This window comes from Astatotilapia calliptera, chromosome 13, assembly GCF_900246225.1.
Source record: "Astatotilapia calliptera chromosome 13, fAstCal1.2, whole genome shotgun sequence".
Classification (NCBI taxonomy): Eukaryota; Metazoa; Chordata; class Actinopteri; order Cichliformes; family Cichlidae; genus Astatotilapia; species Astatotilapia calliptera.
In genome coordinates, this window is record NC_039314.1 from 18,081,221 (window position 1) to 18,102,154 (window position 20,934).

The window sequence follows — 20,934 nt, forward strand, 5'->3', positions numbered from 1 at the left end:
TTTTTATAAAAGATTATGCTAATATAATTATTTTTTATATTTTTAATCTCCAGGTTTCACAAGTGGCTATTGCTGCTTAAGAAAAAAAATGTCCTTGAATGTCCAGAATAGACTTAGTTGAATGAATATGATTTTTATGGGCGAAAATATCAGATAATTTCAGTGGGCTGGCAGCAAACTCATTAAAATTGTTAATGATTGGTTTTGGGGTGAACTCGTTTCGGTTTCTATTGTGAAAAAGTTCAAGAACCACTGGTCAGTGGATTAGGTTTGACTCCGTTATAGGTAAAGGGAAACAAAGAACGACAGCGGTCTTAAACGCAGATAGACTTTAGGACCCAGAGGCGTGTGAAGAGCACATGGCAAACTGTAGCTGCTCTGGGTCTAGAGGGGATGGCAAGTCCGCTTCACTATACTCTCCAACAGTCTCCTCTCATTCTGTCTGTGCTGTCGCTTTCTAACACCCTCCTCACATCAGCAACACCCTTTCCCAGAAACATTTAGCTAACACTTGCCGCTTATCTCTCGTTTCCCCCCTCACCGTTGTCCACCATATGTTTGGTGTTGCATGGAAAAGTTTCTGAGAGCTTCTTTCTTGGAGTGACAGCCTGCCGCATCTTGTTGGGAGTCTGGGTGGTGAAGTCTGTTTTCCTCCCTTTTCTTTTTCCCTCACACTCACTGTGAACTGCTTTGACCCGTATCTCCATCCTGTCACCAGTGTTGAAGCATCTGGTGGTAGCTACGTTAATAACGCAGTCTGACCGGAGCGCTTTTCCTCATTTCACCCTACCGAACCCGGGCATGATGCGAACCTGGAGGCGGCGGAAGAACTTTGGCTTGCTGATCCTCGCTCTCCGAGTCTGGTGCCTGTCCACGGCAGCAAAACATGCTGACAGCATGGTTTACAACATAGAGAGGGGTGAGTGGATATCTTTATTGTGAATATCAGTGCTATCACTCAGCGGGCTCATTGTCATGTACAGCTGCAGATGCTCAGCCACGGTCTGGTAACGTGATTTTCAGTGTTTGCACATTTTATTTATTTCTCTCTTTGCAAAAAAAGCCGTTTCCTAGTCTCAAGCTGCGCATTTTACACATAGGCTGGGCAGAAAGGAAATTGGTTTTTTTAACATCAGTTTTCGTACTCAGATGGAAAAACAATAAAAGGAAGTCAGACTGCTGCGGATGAACAGATAGTTTGACATCCAGGAGGATGCAGCTTCATCTTTAGCCTGTAAACATAAACCCAAACAGGATGTCTCCTGAATGAATCAGCCACTGATTATGGGGTAGTCTGTGTATGGGATTGAGCACGTGACACAGTACAAATTTGTGCGTGTGGATGTGTGGATGTAATAAGAGAAAAGGAAAAGGAACAAAAATAAATGCCACCCACTGTTAAACGTAAGGAGCTATTCAAATATAGATATTTTTGAGGTGATCAAGCATGCTGAAGTGATAAATAAGAAAGTACAGGCCATATAAGGTTAAAAGTGCACTACTGAAACAATACCACATGCTACCATCACAGCTGGAGCAGCTAATACAGATGTACAGTGCCAACAAGTCAATAATAAGCTTTCATGAAAGAGAAGTAGAAAGATTCAGCTCATGAGTTGTTTGCTGTCCACATCAGCCAGCTGTCGGATCATTAAAGCTGCCACACACTGGGTTAGTTAAAACAGAAATGCAGAGAGTAAAACAGTTGTAATGGGTTGCGTGAGCGTTGAACTAGGGCAGGCTCTATTGTGGCAGCAGTCAGATACAGTAATGTTGGATATTGACTTCAGCCTCTATGTGAAACGTTTGTCACAGTCTCCCCCCACCTTGGTGGGGGCTCTTGCTACAGCGCTTTTAGTCATACTACAGTTTGTTCGAATGGAGGCAGAGAGGGGGGTTTTTTGTAGCAGACTCTTTTCATGTTCTCCCAAAATTGGGATAGACTAGGATAGACTTGGTCTATCCTATTAAAAATTATGATATAAACGTGCACAACACAATTTTTGACTTCTGAATTTTTAATTTATTTTGTTATTTATGGTGGTAAAAAGAAGACCAGATGTGCTGTAGTCATGTTCTCCATCCAGTAGCTGTAAAAGTTATGTCTATTCTCAGATTGGTAGCAAAAAAAAGGAAATAGTGTGAAGGTGTTATACAGCTACAAAGTCCAGAAAGGAAGGATTTAGAAAGGACTGATTGGGTTGACAAAATATTGACCTTTGACATGGGATACTGATGTTTGCTTCCCACTTCCTAACAGTCACATGAATCTCTTTTAACCAGTGCCTCCCCACGTTAAATGATTATTTTGTTTTCTTTTTTTTGTAAAGAAATGTTGTCCTGTTTTGTTGTTCTTATGTGGAAATAACAAATTACGTAGGCGTGCACTGTAAGTAAAAGATTGTCACATTGGCCGGACACAAAAATCATGTCATAAATATCCATTTAGTCAAAATGGTTTGGCTTAACAGTGGCCTAAATCCATCATAACTGGATACTTGACTTAAGCCAGATTTGTGATGAGCCCTGCCAGAATCGGTCAAACTTATGCCAGTGCAGTGATTTCACACTTCTCCAGTGCTAGCCTTAGTGTTGCTGCTGACTGAAACTGACTCAATCCTTTTCTGTACCCCCCGGAAAAAAAAAAAAAACTCTGCGGCTAGTACCTCTGTTGCCAAATCTGGCAGTCCTATATGGATCAGATCAGCACTGACTGACATTCGGCCTTCCTGTGCCAACACTCAGCTGCAATCAGCAACCTGGACAGAGTTCAGAAACTGTTGTGTTGTCATTTAGTGAAATAAGTGATGCATTAGATAATGAGGACATTCTCTGTAGTGGTATTGAAAGTGCCTGAGCGAGCATGTCCAAGGCTTTGAAGCCAGTAATAATGCATATTTGAAGACATGTGCTACAAATAAAATAGTAATATTCACCAAAAAGTAGGGAAAAAGTGTCAAAAACTTTACATTTAAGTTCCGCAGATTAAAATTAATCTGTTTAAAGGTTTTGTGCTATGAATGCAGTCTTTCATCGTACTGTATAATCATTTGCTTTGTCATACTCCCATCCCCTCTGATTAAAACTTTGACTGACAGCTCAGGAAGTGATTAGAATAGTAACATATTTCATGTTTAAGCTGGGAGATCAGCTTCTTTGTGAAAGTAGCTGTAATTAAATTTTGGTTGCACAGTGTTTAACAAGCCTACAAAGTAAAACTCAGGTTATCAGTAGTTGACTCAGCCTTCTGCTTGTTAGCCTTCGGAAAGCTTGTTTATATTTATGACTGGAATATTGAGTATGTTTGAATAACCATTTGTGTTTTCTTGTGTGAAGTGCTACGGCCCTTCAGGGCTCAGTTGTCTTCTGAACTTTTATAGCAAAAATAAAATAAAAGTCCCATAAGGGCGAGAATCAAGCAGGCCGTGTTTGTAAATCTTTGATGAATCGTTCTGTCTATTGCTTTCTCTCTCTGCCTGACTTTCTTTGTCTCTCGTCTGCATATCAACTGGTTTTCTAAGGGTCTTTTTTTTCCCCTTTTTTCCGGGTGGAGGAAACTCAATAAATAATTAGAGACAGAACCAAATGACCTGGATTAGATTTGAGGATATCAGCTGGTCAGACTGACTGCAGCTTCAGACAGAATTAATTAGAAAGATTAAAATGTCTGTTTTGTCTAAACAAACAGACAGCGGGGAGAATAAAACCTACCCCGAGTGCCCTGAAACACACAATAATGTATGCACAGACTCCTTGGTCTCCGAGGAGCATCGGTCACCTTTCAGCACAGTTTCCTGGGAAGTAGCTCTAGCCCATTCTCCAGTCTGTGGTGGAATGCTGACTATCGTCTGTGTGGGGAAAAAAACAACAGGTTTCTGTAAAATCCATTTAGGAAATAACCTCATCCTGGTCTGTCTCTCAAGCCCCTCCATAAGCTGTCACTTGACATTTTGAGGACAGGCTGGCATTGATCTGTTGGCCGCGAGGGAAGGCCACGCACAGTTAGAGTTGTCTCCCTCTGTTAAGCATCATTGGTCATTATAGCCATCAGTGTGATTTAGCTTCCTCCTGCTCTGCCTGTGGATGCTACAGATACATAATAGATATGCTGATGTCATGCGAAGGCAACTTAACACAGCGGTACACAAAAAACAGCAGTCACAAGCAACTCGGAATCGAATATGTATACATGGAATAATTCCTGATTTTATTAAGAAAGAACAGGGTGAAAAAAAAAAAGAGAATATGTTAGCGATGTATTGTGAAACTGTGAGAAATCTGGGTGTTAGACAGCATCAGAGCTACAGACCACCACCTAAAGAGCTCTGACAAACAGCAGTCAGTCATGTGTGTGATGGATAAGAGTGGGTGCATTTCTCTCCAGTCTGCATTATCCTTTAGAGAATCAAAAAAAAAGACACTGAGACAGGTGAGAAAGCAGTCAGTCACCTACATTTACCGCAGTGATTGGATGTGTCAGACCGCCTGTGATGCTTACATATTTTAGTGGGACACTTTCCCCTGCACTGAAGGAAAAAATCTTTATAGTGGAGCAAAGAGAGGAAGAAAGGAATACTGAATAGGTGCAAAATAGGATGGGAACATGGAGTCGCTCCTGTCACCACTGTGAACAGCAAGCTGTTATTTATGCTAGAATGCAGAAGAATGACAGATTTCTGAGAAGTTTAAACATGCAGTCGTCTCTGCTCGCGTCCATAATGAATGCGTGGCTGGCTGGAAGTGTAGCACAAATGGGAAGTGTACAAAAGAGCTAGTGAACATATGATTTCTTGAGAGCAGCGGTTCCTTGTTTGTTTCTTTTCCTTTGACCAACCATCCCTCTGAAGAAATATTAGGTTTCACTCAGATGAGAGAAGCATGGAAGTGGACTGATGCAACAACATGATTCAGGTTTGAGACTCACGCAGCTGCACAGCAGGCTGAACCATCAGGTTGCCCTACATCAATAATTTCACAACAGAAAGGTCACCACACCTCCATGTCAGCCTGTTTACCTTGAGATGTTGGTTATTGGATCCAGTCATGCTCTTCAGCCAATAGCTGTTATATCCTGAAGCTTTTCATGGAAGGAATTGAAGGTGTTTTGAGAGAATAGTATATGAAGAACACTTTTTTTTTTTAGAGACATGTGAAGCAGAATTGGCTCTGCTTTCTCCACAGAATTTGGGACCTCTTGATCTTTGTCTTATTGGAGTGCCCATACTTGAATTTCCTTCCTTCAAGAACACAAAAGGTTTTGCTGAGTGTTTTGTTTTTGTTTTGTTTTTGGTAAAAATTTAGCACACGTTGAATCACTGATTACATAATTGCATATTCTGAATGAATACAATCATTCAGTCCTTTCCACACATAGAGTGGGCTGCTTAGGTATATTAATGGCCACCCAAATATGCACTGTGAAATGTCTGAAATGTTATTTTTTTTAATAATCTGAAAGAATTGCATGTTAGACCTGTGATGTTAGGCCTAATGTGTAGCTTGCCTTTCATCTTATAGAAGCTAGGAAAGGCTCCAATTGCCCCATTAGCTGCATAACAGGGTAAAAAAAATGCATGTGTCATAAGATTAACGCTACATAGAAAGTTATTTTCGGCTGCTTCCTTGTCACACGTGGTCGTCAGAGCAGGTTTCTCTTCATGTTTGTTTTGGGATTTTACACCAGATTTTTGACACAATCGGGAAAACTGGAAACTGAGAGGGATAGCATCCTTGCTCTTATTTTGAAAGGCTGAAATGGCTGCTAAGGAGTTAGCCTTAGCCTTATGTTGCTCAGTCATCGTATTTGTCAGAGCCCCAAAAATATAGCTATAGATAGCAGCTATTTGCTGGTATATGTGGTACCATATATATGCCGTTTATGACAGCCAATAAAGGAAAATTAAAAAATGTCGAAGACACAGAAGAAATAGAATTTAACTTGTTATAGACATTATATACTATACTACAGTCTCACTGAAGCGGTGCTTGGAGATTAAAGTCAGGAGATCACCAGAATCAGTAGAATCGCTCTCTGGTTACTATTAATCATTTCAGGAGTTGTAGACAGGAATAGGGTCAGTGATTAAGGAACTGACCGACTGACCAATTGACTAAGATTATCATTGTAATAACAAGCTGCTAGCATTACTGATATTTTGTTAAACCTTGTCTCCCCTGCTGATGGCTTTTGGGTGACCCAGGATGTGTGATAAATTCCAGTTAATCCCTAAATCCCCCGAGCTGAAATCCCTATAGCTCTGAGACATAATGCCCAAATCTGTGCAAGACAAGACGGGAATTGGCTATTCCACTGTTGCTCCCACAGGATGTGAATAAGACACACGAGTAAATCTCACTAAACCACGCTGAGAAATCTTGTATTACCATCATTTCACTCTGAGCCAGTGATTGCTCGATCAGAACAATAATGATGTGTGTTTGGAATGGATCTAGGAGGTAACACATCCAGGATTAACACCTTCAGCACTAATTACACCAGTTTGTTATCACAGGAAGAGTGTGCAATGTGGGAACAGATAGTAGGCACTGTTGAATTGTTGGTAATGAGGTAACATTGTAGTTATCTATCCCTGCAAAAGACCCTGGGACACTTTAGAGTGGTCTCTTTCACTGTGTCTAAAAAGCTCATAATGCTTTTCCTCTTTGTTACATTTTAAGCCCATTTATTTTTTCCCTTAGAAATCATAGAAGAAAAATTGCAGGGCTGAAAAACTAGTCAGTCTTACTCAGAGTGCTGGGTAAATCTTTTGATGCATTGTTTAAACAGAAATTTCTTGGGGTTTTTTCTCCTGTAAAAAGAACATCAGTGCTTTATTTTGATCTCAAAGAATTTTTTGTTTGTTTTTTTGAAGTCTTTTTTTTTTAACCAGTGCTCGAGGCATGGCTCTAGTTACAGCAATGCTGGCTTGTCCTTTCATTATTTATTTGGTCCACTGGTTTGGTTCAGAATAAAATATTTCAACAACTTTCTGATTGTAGTTCCGTGGCGGTTTTCATGGCTCCTGAGGTTACATCCTGCTGATACAACCTCTAGGCAGTTTTTTTTATAATGTTATAATAAAAAATTTTATAATGGTACCATGAGGTTGACATTTTTAGTTTTATGTAAAATGTCATGACAGCATTTTAATTTATTGGCATGACCTGTGGTCCAGACATCCATGCTGCTCAAAAGAACAAGTGATGCAATCGCTTTTTACTTTTACACCAAGAGCTGTCAGAGTGTTCCAGTGGAATATATCACCAACCGCATCGACTTATATATCCAAGATGGATTGGATTATGACTAAAAGTACTTGCTAAAGTAAGGACAGTCCTGCCTGTCTCAGCTGTATGCTGTACTTTGCGCAGCAGCAAGATCCTGGGTTCAAAGCCACCCATAGTGAGATTGCCCACAAAAAATCCTTGTTGGCCATGCTGTGGGTTAGCCCATGCAGGCCCCATAGTACTTTTACCTCACAGGCCCACATGAAGGCCCCTATTTTTGTGAGCAACCTCTTCTGGGCTTGCCCATAGAAAACCCATATAGGGCTCCTAAAAGCCTGACTTTTGTCTGACCTGTGTGGTCAAACCCACTCAGATTTCCCTGTCTGCACAGCCCCACCGTTCATCTACACCACCCACTGTGGGTCTGCACAGGAGTATTTGCTGCAAAACTGTTTGCAATAAGAAAACACTATACAGGGAAGTGGAAAAAGCAGCTGATTTAAAACCTCGGTAAATTGGAAGTTAGACTGGATCTTATTGATATACTGCAAAAGAACTCAAATGAAAATATTAGACTGTTAGGGAGAGTGCTTGATAGACAAATACATGTTTGTATATCAAGGATATATCTCCAGTCCAAGTCTGGGAGGAACGACAAATCCACTGTGCGTTACACTGTTAAAGGCATCCAGTGTAAAAATCTGCCAAATCCAAAATGTGGTGCTACCTGCTGCGGTGACCCATTGTGAATGGGCAGCTTACTGTGGGCCCCAGTACTGGCGTGAAATGCAGTGGCACATGTAGGCCCTGCACTGCTGGGCCCGGGTGGGGTCCCAGTAGTGTGTGTGTGTGTGTGTGTGTGTGTGTGTGTGTGTAAAGACATTTTTATTTACTAAATAGTATTTAGTAAATACTAAGATAAGATAAGATAAGATAAAACTTTATTAATCCCTCGGGTGGGTTCCTCTGGGAAATTCGGGGGATTAATAAAGTTTTATCTTATCTTATCTTAGTATTTACTACTATAACTTATTACATTTTCTTCAAGATAAAAGTGTAATTTCTAGGAAGGCGTTCATAGTTTGCTTTTGAACATTGCAAATGTGTGGAAATTATGCTGTAGCTTCAGCTTTCTTGTTTAATGCACTTCCATTCTGGGACAATGTGAACTAATGTTGAGCAAGCAGGCCAGTTATACTGCTCAAGATAAAACACCAAATTGAAATATACATTTGTACATTAATCTCTATAAGAGAAGCCTGTCTGTTCACCGAGTGACTTATTTTCCATTGAAAGTCTTTTCTTTGAAGTTGCTTCCACCATCAAACATTAATTCATATGCAGGAAAGTATCTAGCACCTCCGAGAGCTACAGCGCTCCTTTTTTTTTAAACAATGCCATTACTACTTTTGAATGTCTTTTATTAGTCTACGAACATAATATTGAAGTAGGAACTGTAAAATGCTCCCTTTGATGTGTTAAAAAGAAATGCGTTGTAAAAGGAAATAAAAGCTGTAGTGCTGAGTTCTGCAATAAGTCTTACTGAATAAGCTGTAATATGGTAGACGGTCACAAAGATATATTGATGTTATTATATTTTTCTGAGAAACTTCTGATTAAATAAGTGCTAGCACAACCTCACTTTTTAATGTGTTTCTTTATATTGAGACCTATTATTGTGTATAGCGGCCTCATCCACCAATTTTTATAAAGCACTTTCTTTCTAGGCAAGCAATTATATATTTAGAAATCAGCAAATACTATTAAGTCCGGAAACATAGAAACACTGGGTCAAAGACCCAGTACTATGACACTGTGGCTCTCTAAGGGGAGTTACTTTTGGCTGTGCATGGTAACTTCACACCTGTTTTCCAGGCAAACTCATTGTGATGACAGGACCATAAGACGTTACAACGTCTGGCCAAGAAATTGTCTCACACATGAAACTCTGTAAAACCATCTGGTTTAATTCCTTTCACATTCCCCTGATCTCCAGTCCACTCAGCTAAACTAAGCTAACTATCTGCTGGTTATAGCTTCATATTTAACAAAGATGAGATTGATATTGATGCCTTCCTCTAACTCTAAGGAAGAAAGGAACTACTTTAGTACTTGTGTAAATGTACATGCGTGATAGAGATGAAAAATACATAATAAAAAATGAAAAATATCCCTCTTTGAAAGCTTATAATGTGTAATGTACAAAGGTGGAAATGGCCTCGGTATTTCATTCAGAGAAACACTTCTTTATTTGATTTCATATCAGTTAAGGATGAAAAAAGCCAGCCTGCCTACACTTATAACAACGCTCATCTCACGCTCACGCAGGGATTTTAGTTTGGGTCAATGTCTTACCATTTTGTAATCAATAAGGAAAGTCAATACAGTAATCACTCCCAGAAATGGTTCTGGATCAGATCCAGATTTCCATCAAATCCAATTGTAACAGTTGAACTCACCTATGCTGTGTGTTTCTTATCAGCGTTTTGGCAGTTGTCCCTGTGTATGCGCTGGGTACCGTCATTTTCCTTTTTCAAGCTAAAAGCCTCTTCAGTGATTCACTGTTGGCCAAGATTCACCTTTCTGAGGGCATTTACAGATGATTGGAGGCTTAGAGGGTTGGTTTTGCAGCCGCTGTGCAGATATTGACCAATAAATCTTCACCATTATCAAATCCATAATCAGAGTTCTTATCCTTTGATCACCTGGCATTAAAGGTCTCTTCTCTGTGTTGAGAAATAACTGAAGTCATGTCTTCAGGCTTTGTTGTGTTTCCTTGATTTTATTTTTAACTCTGCTCAAAGAGTTCCTGCTTGATGACTTTTTCTCTTTGTGTCACGTTGTCTGAAATATTTCGCAGCTCTTCACTTTGTGATTCTTCTGTTTGCATAATAATGAATATTTTTACAGCTTTTTACTATACAACATATAATATATATAATAAACAACCTAATAATAAGTTGATTTGCAGTGAATTATTTATAGAAGACTCTTACTAAGAAGCTGTGGCTACTGTACCTTAAAGATAAAGATGGTTGTACCAAATATTGACTTTCAAGCGTGTTAGAATTGTATAAACTCTTTTTTAGGTAAAAAGGCAAACACAGCCTTATTTCCTGTTTTCCCAGCAAAACATAAAGACGTTAAGTTACACTTAGTTTGTATGCATATGTTGTTTGACGCTAATCTGATTGCAGAAGGTCTCTCAAGTCCCGCTGTGGTGTTCATCTTCTCTTGTGTTTCCTTGAACATTTTGCTTATAGATTGGTAAATGTCCTTCATAAACTCGTTTTGACCTTATGTTTTGTATTCTCTTATCCATCTCACTAGAGGGACCCTATAATAAAATTGCTTGTTGATCAGATACAAAAGCAGCCAGACATATGCATTTTTCAAAAGGTAATCCATGCTGCTTTGGCTGCTTTGCTTAAATCCCTCCACAATATAAACACTTTTCTCAATCAAAAAGATAAATGGACAAAAAGATGTGAAAGTTATCAGAGAAGCCTTTTGTTGCAGCAGGTAAAATACCAAGTCTATGTAATGAGGTAGAGTTTTTCCCAGAGTCCAGCAGCCTCTTCGATTTGACTGCAATAATTGTGGCTCATTTTGTTTGTTTATGTTTTTGGCTGTTTCACTGCCCTGCTGAGAAAAGTGGACATCGGCCTCTGTTTGAATTCCCATTTCCTACCAGTAATACTCAGCTGTGCAGAATATGAAATAGTGGCAGAAAGAAAAATATATTTGTTAGATCATCAAAACAGAGTTGTCTTTAAAAGAAATCTGGGTTATGAGGCTATTTAAAGAGAGCTTGGGGGAAAGATGATCTTGGCTGCAAAACAGAACTTGTGTTTTTCATGTGTGACCCACAGATAATTCTGCCTTGTGTCCAATATGGGGGTACAACTGTGGTTGGCTTAGCAGTCATGGAGCTCTCAGAAAACATACGGGATTAACCCAGTTTTAGTGTGAATTTAAAAGGTTCCCAAAGAGGATAAAACCCGTGAGAATGATGATGAATGTCATATTTCTCTGCTGTTTGAAGGGAACTTTCTTTTAAGTTTGCTTTGGCAGATGTTGCAAACTGAAGCCTAGCACACACAAAATGCTACAAAAACTCATTAATTCACATATTAAAGGGGTCACTGTACTTCAAACAAAGCGCTTACCAGAACATCAAACGGCATCTAAACCCCCCCGAATTAGGGAGGCTACGTCCAACATTGAGTGAGCACGCTTACTTTACCCAGAGACTGGCCATGTGTGTGGAGGAGAGAAAATGGGCAGGATTAGATTTCACAAAACTCCCTTTGTCTCTTTTTGTGTAGAGACAAATGTAACGAGATGGATGCCTTCAAGGAAAGATTTTCCGTATGTTGCTCTTTATGATGGCAAGCTCGTTAGAATGTGGCTTTACAGAAGAATTAGAAACACTTAGATGTGGGCTGAAAACACATTGTACTAACTAGTTTGTTTTGAGCTCACCCAGGCTTGAAGTCTCCACTCCAAACTGATATTGTTTAAGGATCGCAAACTCATTTAGTGTCAGAGAGCTCTAAATGATTTGTGAGGGACCCTGGTGGAAGTGATGAAGTCTTTAATTAACAAGACGTCTGCCTGGCTTTCCTTTTATAGCTCTTTTTTAATGGCACTCCAGCCGCAGCCTGTGGTCTCAGTCATGCTGCTCCGTCTGTCTAACGTGGTTTTCGTGCACCACTAAAACCAACAAACTACCATCGGCATATGTTCAAATATCCCATTAAATGTAGGAGGTCCCTTTTATGCCCTTGTTAGCTTATTATGTACTGTGGCTAAGTTGAGAGTGTGGGCCACGCTGAGAACACAGACAAGCCGCCGTCACAGACAGTTTGAAGTTGTATGAAGCGTAGTCACGGTGGCACAGGAGTCAGTCTTCAAAGACAAGAATTGTCACCCTTTGAAGAGACAAACGTACCTGAAAATCAAAACACCTCCAGGCGGGAGGAGGAGCAACAAAATATGTGGGATTGTAGCATTTCTGCTCAGTGTACTGCTGAACTCTTGTTGCACTGTGTATAATGTTACACATGCACATGCAGACACGTGGATGCTTTACTGCAAATCTCCAAGGATTAGAGAATATGCCGAGACTTTAGATGTATAGTAAATAGAGGCGGCGCACTCACTCTCAGTTTTACTTTGTTGATAGCGGGAGCGTGAAACCTCAAACAGCCTCTCCCCTCCCCTTTTAACACTCTCTATTCAATCCTCTATGGGTTTGTAACATTTATTGGGCTACACAGGAATCCTGCTGGGCTAGCAACAGCACAGACATGCTCTGTAAGGCCGTTAGGGACAGCCAAGTCTTCTGTGGAGCTGAGAGAGACACTGAGAGAGCAGAGGGAATTGTGACTGATTCCCACATTTTGCTCCAAGCATTGATATGGTTTACTATACTTCATCTTATGCTATACACAGTAGGTTTCTTTCTGTCCCAAAAGAGCAATCTTTTAAAAACTAATTAGCTTAACCAGTTTCTTACTTTGGTAATTTAGCTCTATTACAAGTTTGGAAGAGGAGTAAAATGATATGTGGAAAAGAGGAGGAAACAGCACAGTATGGTGCTCGTTCCTGAACTACTATACAAAGTTGGATACATATATATATATATATATATATATATATATATATATATATATATATATATATATATATATATATATATATATATATATATATATAAGAAATGGGAAAGACAATTTCATCCTACCTTTTTTAGAAAAAAAAACCCATTCCCATCTGGGGAAATATTGCAGAAGAAGAGTTATAAACTGCGTGAGAGCATCTATTATTGATGCTCTGTCTGTGGCTGTGGTCTTGTTGCAAGGGTCCTTTGGGGGATAGCATATCTACTCGCAGGAACAGGAGTGAGCTTTTACTCTTTCTCTGCAGCACCGACCACAGTCTTTAATAGTGTTCTGCTCTGCTGTGTGTCTGAGCCTTCCAAGCTTTTGTTGCATTAATGGTGTCCTTGAATTATTGAGGATATTACACAGCAGCTTTGACCCACATTTCTGACCCCTTTGTTTGCAATCTGTATTGTTTGTAGCTTGATGCTAAATTTCAAGCTAATCTGTGCTGATGATCTTTTCACAGGAAGTAGTCCAGACAAGGCCGAACAGAGCGGGGAGGCAACCAGGCCGCAAACTTACGAGACCGCCATACCTCTGTTGCTGAAGGGCAAAGAGCTCAGACCTCTCAGCCAACTCACATCTGGGGTAAATACTCTCAAAACCATTTAGCAGAAATAGCTTATTGGTAATAAGCTGACTCAGCCAGATACTGAACTAATGTCAGTGTGCTTTTCAGAGTGCAGCCAAGTATAGATGTCTGGCTTTTTGTTTAACATAACCACAGTATATGATTCCTTCCTCTGTTGCCTCCATCTGTTGCCTGTCTATTTAATTTCTTTTGGTAGAGAAGTCCCCTCTTTTGCTATGTTTTCCCTCCATGTCATGCCCCTTTTTGTAGTTCTTCTCCTTCCATGCTATCGGCTTTGTTTTGAACATGTCCTCATTTCTTTGTTAAATATGAGCTTGCCACACACTAGACACTACATATTGTGAACTTATTGCTAAAAGCTCTGTAACAGCTTGTAAAGAGTGTCATTTCGTTCATGTACTACACATTATAAGCTAGATTAAAAGATATATACAAATCATCCCTCTCTGGTTTCTCTAAACATGCCTTCTCAGGCTATGAAACCCTGTCTGTTCCACTTACTACAGCTGGAAAGGGAAATGTTTGAAATTTGGCATCTCTACCGCAACTTAAGGAAACTTTCCAGAGGAGGGAAATGTGTAGGTATTCAGAACTCCCTGAGCAATCAAACACTTTTCCTCGTGCAGGGAAGTCACCATCTGAACGATTTGTTTTGTTTAGGATTTTTTTCCCAGCGTTATGTGCCTGCCTCACAGTCAGTCATCACAAAAATGTCACATACTGTGGGGAAGTGAAACTACGTTTTATAGCCTTAATCATTTTGAGCTACATTAGCCATATTTTTCTATCACCTACTGTGCTGATATAAGGCATTTTTGTTAAGGCGAGACAATAGTTAAAGCAGCCTGCTGTCCCATATTAAACTTACTACAAGGGTAACTTGTGATTGTCTTATCAGAGACTGCAGTAAAAGTCACAACACAGAGGCAGATCTATGCACACACTGGTCATTTTGTTGGGTATACTTCGCTGTTCCTATTGTCTTCAGTCGTGCCTAAATTCTTCATGGCACAAATTAAACAAGGTGTTGGAAACATTGATCATTTCATCAGAGATTTTGGTCAATATTGACATCATAGCATCACACTCTGCCCTAGATTTATCAGCCTTGTTGTAAATTCCTCTTCCATCACCTCATAGTGATGCTCTTGTGGATTTAGAGCTGATGACTGTGCAGGCCGTTTGACTGCACTGGATTCACTGTCATGATCAAGAAATCAGTTTGAGATGATTTGAGCTTTGTGATGTGGTGTGTTGTCCTGCTAGAAGCAGCAATATTCAAGGAAGCTGTGGCATTTAAGCAGCTCAGCTGGTACTGAGGGGCCCGAAGAGTGCCAGAAATATCTCCCACAAATCATGCAAACAGCAGCAGCCTGAACTGTTGATACAAGGCAGCATGGATCCATGCTTTCATGTTGCTCATACCAATGTCTGACCCCATCTTCTGAATGTTGTAGCAGAAATCTATTCATCAGACCAGGCAATATTTTCTAGTCTTTTATTGTTCAGGTTTTGGGAGCCGTTGTGCATTGTAGCCTTAGTTTCCTGTTCTTACCTGCAGGAGTCACAATACTTGTGGTCTAGGGCTGGGCGATATATCGAGTTTTTTAAAAATATCGATATATTTTCATACGAGATATAAGATGAGACAATATCGTTTATATCGATATAGTCTATGTTACGTTATAATTATACTTGTGGAGCCGCAGATTTGCCTCTCTTTCGTCCACTTTTGTCTCCACGCAACGTTACTCTGCCTCGCCTCTCCTTCACTGAACACAACTCCGCCTCCCCCATAGCTTCACCTGACAATGACAAGGCAATGACAAGATGAAAGCGGAAAATCTCCGTTAGCGAGTTACCGCGGATGGCCCCGTGCGTGGGGCTGGACGGCGTCAACGTGTTAGCGAGCTAACCGTGCTAACGAGCTAACCGTGCTAACGACATGCAGCCCGGAGGGGCTGCACGGCCTAAAATCCTTTCATTTTCTCAAAACTCGACAGTGCGCCTTATGTATGAATTCTGGTTGTGCTTACTGACCACGAACCAATTTTATGTGGTACACAGCGCTCAGCAATCTGTCAAAAAATGTTTTAATATGACTTTGCTAAGCTACGGAGCTGCACGGCTTGATGTCGGAGGATTACGGCTACCGGGGAGGAGCCTCGCGGAGTGATACGTACTGTGTGTGTATAAGGACCACAAATGGCACCTGTTCAGAGACGTGGTGCAGCTGTGAAATCTGTCTCTTTGTTATTATGCTCAGCGTCTATTAGTTTACATTTTGACTGCACAATTGTGAGCTTTTTGTTATGCACAAAAACAACATTTTCTTTTATTTATGGACCATGATTATTTAATAAATGCTGATAATTTATTTTTGAGTAATTTCTTCATGTACATCTATGCTGTATGTAAATAAAAGTGCCCGTGTGACATCTGGGACACAGTGTGACTAAGAACTCCCTTTTTGTTCTTAACTTATGGCTTTAAAAAAAAAATAAAAATCGAGATATATATCTTATATCGCCATCCAGCTAAAAAATATCGAGATATGAATTTTGGGTCATATCGCCCAGCCCTATTGTGGTCTTCTGTTGCTGTAGCCTATCTGAGAGATGTTATCTTACTGCTGGTAATAGTCCGCTGACATCTGCCATCAACAAGGCATTCTCACATTTTCACAGGCATCTTCAGGCTCTGCTTAGATGTATATTACATATTTGTATCGATACGCAGCTGAACAGGTGTAAAATGGTCAGCTACGGTATACCTGCCTTGTGTGCCAAGTAGAAGTTTTCTTGGAGCTGTAAAGTATTGCAGAATTATGACACATTGTCTTTGTTGCACAGTAGACATGACATGAATTGTCCACACACATACTTGCAGACACACAGCTTCAGACTGGCCAGCAGAGTATTTCCCCGAAGGCATCGGTCAGCTATCCTAAGAAATGTCACTGTGAAAGAGCACTCTGTTCATCTAAAATATCAGCTGATGAAATATAAATCCATTTCTGCTTAGTGTGAACATGTCTGACCCTTTTTCCTCTCTGCTAGCTTACGTTCATGAATCCTTTTTTACAAAACTGAGGCTCTAAAGCATGGAACTTCTTTGCCTCTGTTTTGCCTTAAGGACGATGCTAATTTTCAGAAAAGCATTAACTCACCTTAAAGCTATATTTTGGAAATTGACATTTTAATATTTGATAGAGGATTCAATTTTTAAATGACACTTGCAGCCATTCGTCATTAACACCAAACCACTCACGTCACGTAATCATTACAGCTGTTGCGACACTTTTTCTCTTCCAAAAAAATCAAACTTACGTTTTGGACCAAGTCTGAAATACTGTCAAAATACATTATTGCAGATTTTGTGTTTTTATACACCAGTGACAAAAAGTCCCATTTTAAGTGAGGCTTTATCAATTTATTGCAAACAAACCTTGTCAGAAGCAAAGAAGCAACATGTCATTGAGTGACATGTGGTTTCCCACACAACACCATTAATTAGTCCTCCTCCTTGTTCCATTATTCTTTTGCAAAACCTAAACCAATCCACTGTCAAAGCATCTTAACATTGTCTGTTTTTAGACACATCTTCATGCTGAAAAATACACTGTTTCCTGAGTTGTCTCAATATGCTGTGAAACATTAAACAGCAACAGTACAGTTTCCTCAGTAACAGTAACAAATCCCTTCACTATATTATTCATTGTAATTCTATTCAGTGGATTTGTTTCCATTAAAGGCTTAAGGATTGTCATGGTATAAATGGAAGTTGATTCCAGATTTGGGAAGTGAATGATGTGGAAGTTTTCTTCCTGTTCCTCTAGCACTATTGTGCCTTGCCCCATCCTGCTTTGTGCACGAAAACGTCAGCTGAACCTTCACGCACGTCCACAGACAGGATTGGTGATTTCTGGGCATGACCTCATATCTTTTTGTGTTTCAGAGATATCCTGCATCGCTGCAGCTGCTGGTGCCCGCAGAAGGTGAACAGCTGATCCTGTTGCTGGAGAAAAATGAGTGAGTTTTTTCTTATGACTCATTTTAATACTCACCGGGTGCGTTGAGTTAGAAGAAACTGCATGTTTAGTATGCTAATCACACACAGAGTCAATAGATAAACCATGCTCCTGACCATTGCTTCCTCGAGTTACATATGCAAGAGGACAAGACATTGTGTGGGTCTAGGATACGGTATAGTGTATTCAAGGAGGGAGAAAATAATATGTCCCCTTGTGATTGGATTCTTTTATGGTTCAGTCTCTTGGAAGGGCTAAGAGATGAAAGCTGATAAAGAATAAGGCAGCACAGAGCTCAGAGGACATGCTCGTCCTCCCCTTCTTTGCTTTTCAGCATCTCTCATCACTTCTCTCCCTTCCATACTGTGGAAAATAACGCTGTGAACTCTGGAACGAGGGGTGAGGATCATGTAGAGTTCATAAATATGTAAATATAGCCACACAAAGTCACGCTCAAACTGAAATACACTGAGAAGAAATATATATAGAGAGAGGCAAGAAGGATAGCTGTAAAGCCAAAAGAAAAACCAGGTTACATGTCCGGGGGAAATTTAGAATCTTACAAGAATGATTGCATTACCGATTCAGGTCTTGTGTCTGTCAATATTTGTTATTCAGACGGAGTGGAGACATAATATTTTACTCTGCTGCTTTGGGATACGGATATTGACATTGAATTGATAGACTTTGTTCAGAACTGGTGAGGCCCCTTGTCACTGCTAACTCTCAGAACAAACTCAAATTGGACTTTCGAGATTCAAAATGCAGAGCTGTGTGCGAGACAGAAAATGAAAACCAATAACTGTTGTCGAAATTTAGAAATCAAATATCGATTCACATCTTTATTCTCCATTTTAAGGAGCGATTTCAGCAAGTGGTCTATTATGTGAGCAGATGAACAAATGAGTTAGCGTACATCCCCTAGGTACTCTGCCACTCCACGCTTCGATAATTCAAAACACTTGCAAAACAAACTAGAAATCAGCTCATGCTCCTCTCTAGAAGCTAAACGCTCCTTAGAAAAACACTGTCCCAACTAACCCTTCCGTTCCTTGCTCACCATGTGACCTCCTGTAACCTCAGCATCAGCTGTGAGTCATCCGTCACTGGCTGTCACCAGCCTGGAAGCAAGCTGCCTTTCCCATCCGGCGTGTCAGGCCAGATGTGTCCTCTGATATCGCTTCAGCAGTTCAGCCAGCTCAGAACAGGTGGTCTCTGACCTCTACGTGTGCCTGTTATGTCGAGGGCGCATCCGTTGAGTCTGGGGTAGGAGGAAAGATGAGGGCGCTTAGGACAAAAAGTATGTTTGTAGTTTAGTGAAGTCCTTGAGGTTTTTTAGCAATATTTAAGATTCAGACACATCGTCTCTGCTTCCGGCGTTTGGTGGAGGCAGACACAACATGCGCTTCTGAGGTGCTGTGCAAATTAACTTTTTTTTTTTTACCCAAATCTGCATAGTGCTTGTCAGTACATATTTCTTCACCAGATAGTCATCAGAGGCCATAGGATTAGAAATAGGATTGAACTTTGCAGATATTTATTCTGTGATTGTCTCTGATAGGGAACATCAGGATATGACTGTTTAAAGGTATAGCTCATTTTCAAAAACAGCAGTCAGTGTCTGTCCCAAGCAATGTTTAGACCCTCAGGGCCTTTTCATTTCTATCCAACTCATAATGATTTTTAACAAAAAAAACTCCAGGGAATATCCTTGGGCTCATGTCTAGTGCATCTGAAATTTAGTCTTTTGTATAATTTTTCAAAATCACAATTTGAAGATTATAATCAAAGTAAAGGCGGTTCGTCTAGCAAGCCTTCACACAACTGAATTTAATTAGAGGGGAAATGTAGTAAAAACATTAAATGGAGTGAAATTTCCAGAATGAAGCAAATAAGAAGAAGAACAATTTAGTGCTGGTATTCAGGAATCGGATACATCTGAATGAGGAGAGCCCTAGATCTCAGTAGTGTTTCCTCTTTTTGCTGAGTTATTGCATGTTTTTGGTGAAAGCTCATTTTTAAATTTAATTTATTTATTTATTTTTTTTGCTTCAATGTGCTGAGCCCGTGCAGTTTGCTCATTTGGCACTGCTGCAGAGCACACCTGTTCCATGGCAAGTGTGAAATGATCTCAGTCCTTACCGATATAAACAAGCTACCAGATCCAATTAATAAACTGCTGGTTGTTAGCTGCTTGGCGCTGTCCCATGCAAACTTGGCTATAGCAGGACAAGTACAAATCTACTGAGGAAGAAATCAGAGGAGATCTTCTGTTTGCCTGTGTGTATTTCTTAGGCGGCATGCACAATGCCTGTATGCAGAGTCAAAGTCCCTTTATATTTGTACAACTTGTAAATGAAGTGTTACTGCACGAACACCTGAGCTTCAGCTGAATTTGTTTTCCCCTGATATTAGAGGCTATCTCTTTTGTGTTCTTGCCAGCCATGAGGACCAAACTGTCTGAATTCAAAATGTAAGCAGCATAGATTTTACATTCTTTTGTCAGTCCGTCATCATAGCTTTTGAAAGAAGAGCCCTGCAAAGCTTATTTTCAGAATATTCCTCTTTGTGAATATTGGCTCCAAAAAAGAGTCACTTCTGTGGAAGTCTTAGTACTTTTGCACTGTACACTGTATTTTGGCTTTTATTACTTTTGTACCCATGCAACATATATATCAGAGAGTTAGTTCAGCCTCTCTTGAATGCCATACCATATCATTTTTCCTTTCCATCACAGTTCATTCAAAGTTGGCAGTAAAACAGAGACAGAGGAGACATTATATCCCCATTTTCATAAAAGCAACATGAACATCATCATATATGATATTTAAGGCTTGACCTGTTGTACAGAGCAAACTGTGTTAGACAGACATGCACACCTTTGCCAGCAGTGGCTGCTTTGAAGTATAGCATTGATCAATAGCACTGTTGCCCGGCTTTAAATGATTAATGGTGGTCATACGGGACATTACACATTAGTCTTGATTAAAGACTTCAATAGCACTGTCTGGGGGACAAAGATACTTCTGTGTGTGTGTGTGTGTGTGTGTGTGTGTGTGTGTGTGTGTGTGTGTGTGTGTGTGTGTGTGTGTGTGTGTGTGTGTGTGTGTGTGTGTGTGTGTGTGTGTGTTGTAGTTTAGGTATTACTAATGCTTTGGGGACTGAGGCATTATGGGGATATGGGTTAGAAGGTAGAGAGGATCATCTGACAATCGGAAGGCTACTGCTTCTATTCCTGGTTCCTCGAGTCCACACGTGTTCATAAAGGCATAAAATACAGTGCTGTATGAATATTAAAGCTAATTATAGCTTTATATGTGAAATACACTTTATAACCAGCACTCTATTTACCATTTTATGGAGACAAATGTTGCTGCATTGTAAATAATTATAATGCATGGATGAAATTTGAGGTT

At 40.1% G+C, this 20,934-nt stretch overlaps 1 protein-coding gene across 5 annotated transcripts in view; it reads left to right on the forward strand.

Moving 5' to 3' along the window:
• The first annotated feature begins 365 nt into the window (after positions 1-365).
• The window catches only part of adam12b (ADAM metallopeptidase domain 12b), an 88,996-nt gene continuing 68,427 nt past the window's right edge, over positions 366-20,934 (forward strand). For 2 of the 5 annotated variants that reach the window (XM_026189368.1, XM_026189371.1), the window contains exons 1-3: positions 366-919; positions 13,363-13,484; positions 17,446-17,519. In XM_026189368.1, coding sequence (XP_026045153.1) covers positions 802-919; positions 13,363-13,484; positions 17,446-17,519 — 314 coding nt within the window. In that variant the 5' untranslated portion in view covers positions 366-801. Of the gene's footprint in view, positions 920-13,057; positions 13,134-13,362; positions 13,485-17,445; positions 17,520-20,934 lie in introns of those variants that run through there. The other 3 variants (XM_026189369.1, XM_026189370.1, XM_026189372.1) reach the window with 3 other exon arrangements.